General features: G+C 35.1%; 1 protein-coding gene across 1 annotated transcript; it reads left to right on the top strand.

Annotated features, from left to right (window-relative positions):
• The first annotated feature begins 472 nt into the window (after window positions 1-472).
• LOC143022288 (zinc finger BED domain-containing protein 5-like) lies at window positions 473-4109 on the top strand. The gene is given in 5 exon segments (XM_076180433.1): window positions 473-646; window positions 2016-2184; window positions 2498-2913; window positions 2915-3396; window positions 3398-4109. Coding segments are annotated over 5 exon segments (1953 nt in total).
• Window positions 4110-4325: the final 216 nt, after the last annotated feature.

Genomic DNA, 4325 nt, shown 5'->3' with positions numbered 1-4325 from the left:
ATCCAATGGTCGGTAGACCTTATTACTAGAAGAGCCAGTTTCTTTCTAAATTGAATAAAAACACTGTGCTGCCGGAGCCGCAATACATAAATAAATATAGATAAATACAAATAAAATCAGATTAGGAAAGACATTTCTACAAACCATAACACTGGTCAACACCAAACTTATTTATTCATTTATTTATTTATTTATTCATTTATTTATTTATCTATTTGTTTATTTGTTTATTTTTTATTTTATTTTTTTCTTAGCTGACTTAGGATATTTTTGATGTGCTGAATCCAAAAATCACATTGGTTTTGCTCAATGAGGTCTTCTTTCTGAAGTAAGTTATATTTGTTTTTTGACGCTTTTGTTTACACGTGATATGATGCAAAATTCTTTCATTTTTCTTGCAATAAACGTATTCTGAAGATTTTGCATGTGCCAACTTATGACTAATTGTTTTTTTATAGTACAGGTGAATGAAATGGCTTCGACTAGAAGATCTTGCAAAAATAACCCTGACGTATTCTGCTACATCTGCGGTGAATATACCATTGTACCTAACAGGAATCAAGTCACAAGTTTCTTAAAGCGTGCTTACCATTCTTATTTTGGTACTAAACTTGGTGACCAGGATAAAACTTGGGCGTCACACATGGTATGCTAGTCATGCACCGAGTATCTGCGTCAGTGGACAAAAGGCAAGAAGAGTTGTCTGAAGTTTGGATTTCCCATGGTTTGGAGGGAACCGACAAACCATGTCACTGACTGCTACTTCCGCGCTATTGATGTGATCAGTTGATTTTCGTTAATATTTCTCATCCAAAAAAGATTGGGAAGCAAAATGAAGCGAAAGACCTGTAGATCAAATGTGGGAAATATTTTAAAATACGCTTATTAACATGATTCATACTGACATCCCGTTTAAGGACAGACGCCCCACAAATCAGGTTCGCCCAAAATGGCTCGACAAAGAAACTGAAAAAAGTATTGCTAAAAAGAGACAGGCTTATAAGAAATACAAGTGCTCGAGTGCACCTAATACAGAGATTTAAAAAAGAAAAAAAACGACAATACGAAATGAATATCGCTGATAAATCCAAAGAGAATCCCAAAGAATTCCATAGTTTGGATGAAGATATAATCGAGTCAAACACCATAAATGAATCTAAGCCCAGGGGTTCCATAGGTCGTAAGCTAAAGTTCACCAGACATGCAAAGAGTGTTGCACTGATGAGCGCACATCAGAGCTTTAACTTTGGAAACATGATACTTCCTTATATTTTCCATTCAAATACCTCATCTCCTTAACTTGAGGAAATTCTATTAAGAAATATGATTAAAAGGCAGTAGACTTCTTCATTAGATTAAATTCCTTAGAATTAAAAGTTGAAAGAAAATGGAAATCCATAATATCAAAAATTCCTCAGAACTGAGAATCCTACCGTACAGCTAACTCCAGAGTTGCCATTTGGTATTCTCAATGCCAAATTTTGAACAATTTTGGTATTGGAAATTTAGTTTGGTATTGGAAAGTGCAATTTCGATACCAAATTTAATTTCAACGTAATTTGGTTTTGTAATTTTGGAAACCCTTTTTTTTTTTATTAATTTTTATATATTACGTTTGGTGTTATGCTCTGAGAAAGATCTGGCAACCCTGGCTAACTCTCTCTCGGTTCGTTTTTTTGTTTTTTGTTTTTTTCAAACTTCAGTTAGCACCAACTCTTGTACGGTGGATAAGTTTTGCTCTGTTGTATCCTGAGTGTATGTTATTGTTCGCTCTTTGTCAACGAGTTTATTCTTATATATTTTAGTTACTATTTCCCAAGTTCTTCAATGGATCGATGGTTAAAAAAAATGGAATTCGCAAAGAGGCTGGAATTATTAGAAATTAAGAAAGTAAAACAATATCATCTGTGGAAGATACAGAGGTTTCTGAACCTGCAGCACAACCGTCGACAACCAATAGGCCTAATTTGATTAATGTGCAAAATATAAAATCTGCTTCCTTTTGTTCTAAACAGCAGCCAGCAAAGAAAAAGCGTAAGTATGATCCTCGGTATTTGTCATATAGCTTTACTAGAATTGGTGATGAAGAAGCCCCAGACGCCATTTGCATACTTTGTGACAAAATATTAGCTAACAGTTCGTTGGCACCAGCTAAGTTACAAAGACATATGGAAACAAAGCATAGTACTTTTAACCCCTTCCATACGGTGCCGCACACGTAGGCGTCATGGGGAGCGAGTGTATTCGCGAGGCTGCCATATCGGCGTCTTGATTATATTTATTGTTGTCGCCCCTCCATAATGACATTCTTTCTAATTCTTTTGTAATCGCATTTTCTATGGTTATCAAAATTCACGGGTGAAGAGAGAACGATCGAAATAAGCGGTGACTATATTTTATGATGCGAGTATTATTACGACACGTCGTACGGCTGGCATTGGCTGCTGCCACCGAGATCTAAGTCCATGACGCCTACGTGTGCGGCACCGTATGGAAGGTGTTAAAGATAAAGATATTTCTTTTTTCGAAAGAAAACTTGAAAGTTATAATAGATCTAAAAGTGTCTTGTTAAAAAAATTCAAAACAGAAAATGAAAATGCAACAGAAGCATCATATAAAGCAAGTTACCACATTTCTCTTCATGGTGAAGCACATACTATTGGCGAATCGCTTATAAAACCTATATTGAAAGATGTAGTATCCTGTGTATTAAATGAAGAGTCTGTTCAAAAGGTTCAAGCTATATCTCATTCTAACAATACGGTGTCAAGACGTATTACAGAGATTGCTGATGACATTGAAAATGAACTTATTTCACGATTACATGCGTGTGATGCTTACGCATTGCAAATGGATGAGTCTACAGATGTGACTGGGCTAGCAATTTTACTTGTGTTTGTCAGATACGATTTTGAACGAAAAAATTGAGGACAATATCCTTTTTTGTACAAGTTTAGAGCTGCATACGACAGGAAAAGATATTTTTGACTGCATTGATGATTTCATAAAAATTCATGGTGTTGGCTGGGAAAAATGTATTTCAGTATGCACAGATGAAGCAAAGGCGATGAAAGGAAAATTATCTGGTGCCATAACTAGAATCAAGAATGTTGCAAAGAACAGCAGCAGTAATCACTGCATTCTTCACAGATATGCATTTGTAACAACAAGGATTTCAGCTTCATTGAAGACAGTTTTGGATGAAGCAGTGCAGATTATCAATTTTATTAAAACTCGGCCATTACAATCAAGAATATTTAAGGCTTTATGTGAAGATATGGGAAGTCATCATACGACTCTTCTTTTACACACCGAAGTTAGATGGCTTTCGAGAGGAAACGTTCTTGTGAGAATGGTTGAGTTGAGAAAAGAATTGTTGTCTTATTTTCTTGATCAAATTTAGATTGTCTGAATGATTAAGAAATAGTGTATGGTTGTCAAAACTTGCATATTTAGCAGATATTTTTTCAAAACTGAATGAAACATGCCTGTCCCTACAAAGGAAAGAAACAAACATTTTTCGAGCTCAAGATAACATAATATCTTTATCACGTAAATTGCAATACTGGACTTCAGAAGTAGAAAATCATAATTTTGACTGCTATCCGCTTCTTACTGAATTTCTACAAGAATTTGAAGTGGATTTAGATAACGAAACCTTCAGTGACAGTAAGGGACATCTCAACAGCTTATCAGAATCTCTTATTGAGTATTTTCCTAACTTGAAGAACAAAGACCATTACTGGGTACAAAATCCATTCAAACTAACAGAAAAACCAACAGGATTTCCAGCAGTGGATTATGAACACTTGATAGAAATTACTTCAGATACTCAGTTAAAGGCCAAGTTTGAAGAAGTGCCATTAGATCTTTATGGGGGGAATCTAAGTGATGAATATCCCGAAATATCCAAACGAGCCGTAAGAGGACTCTTACCATTTGCGACAGCTTATTTGTGCGAATCAGGATTTTCAAGATATGCTAGCACGAAAACTAAATATCGAAGCAAACTGGATGCTACACCGGATATGAGAATTCAATTGTCCAGCATTAAACCAAATTTTCAGAGGATAATGATGTCCAAGAAACAAATGCATTCTTCCCATTAGTTATTTTTTAAGGATATTATGTATAACTTACTATTTTGAGTAAAAAAGATGCTTATCTAAAATATATTCATTTTTCAATATATATAGTATGTTTAAGGAAAGAGGAGGCGAATCAAGTAGGGAAGAAAAGGTAAAAGGTACAGATGGAGAGTTGATAATGGAAGAGATGGCAGTGAGGGGAAGATGGGCAGAATATTTTAGGGAGTTGCTGAATGT

This window comes from Oratosquilla oratoria, chromosome 44 (genome assembly GCF_046742065.1).
Source record: "Oratosquilla oratoria isolate Oo_2021 chromosome 44, ASM4674206v1, whole genome shotgun sequence".
Taxonomy (NCBI): Eukaryota; Metazoa; Arthropoda; class Malacostraca; order Stomatopoda; family Squillidae; genus Oratosquilla; species Oratosquilla oratoria.
Note: the sequence above shows the minus strand (reverse complement) of the source record. Positions and strands in the feature narration are given on the sequence as shown.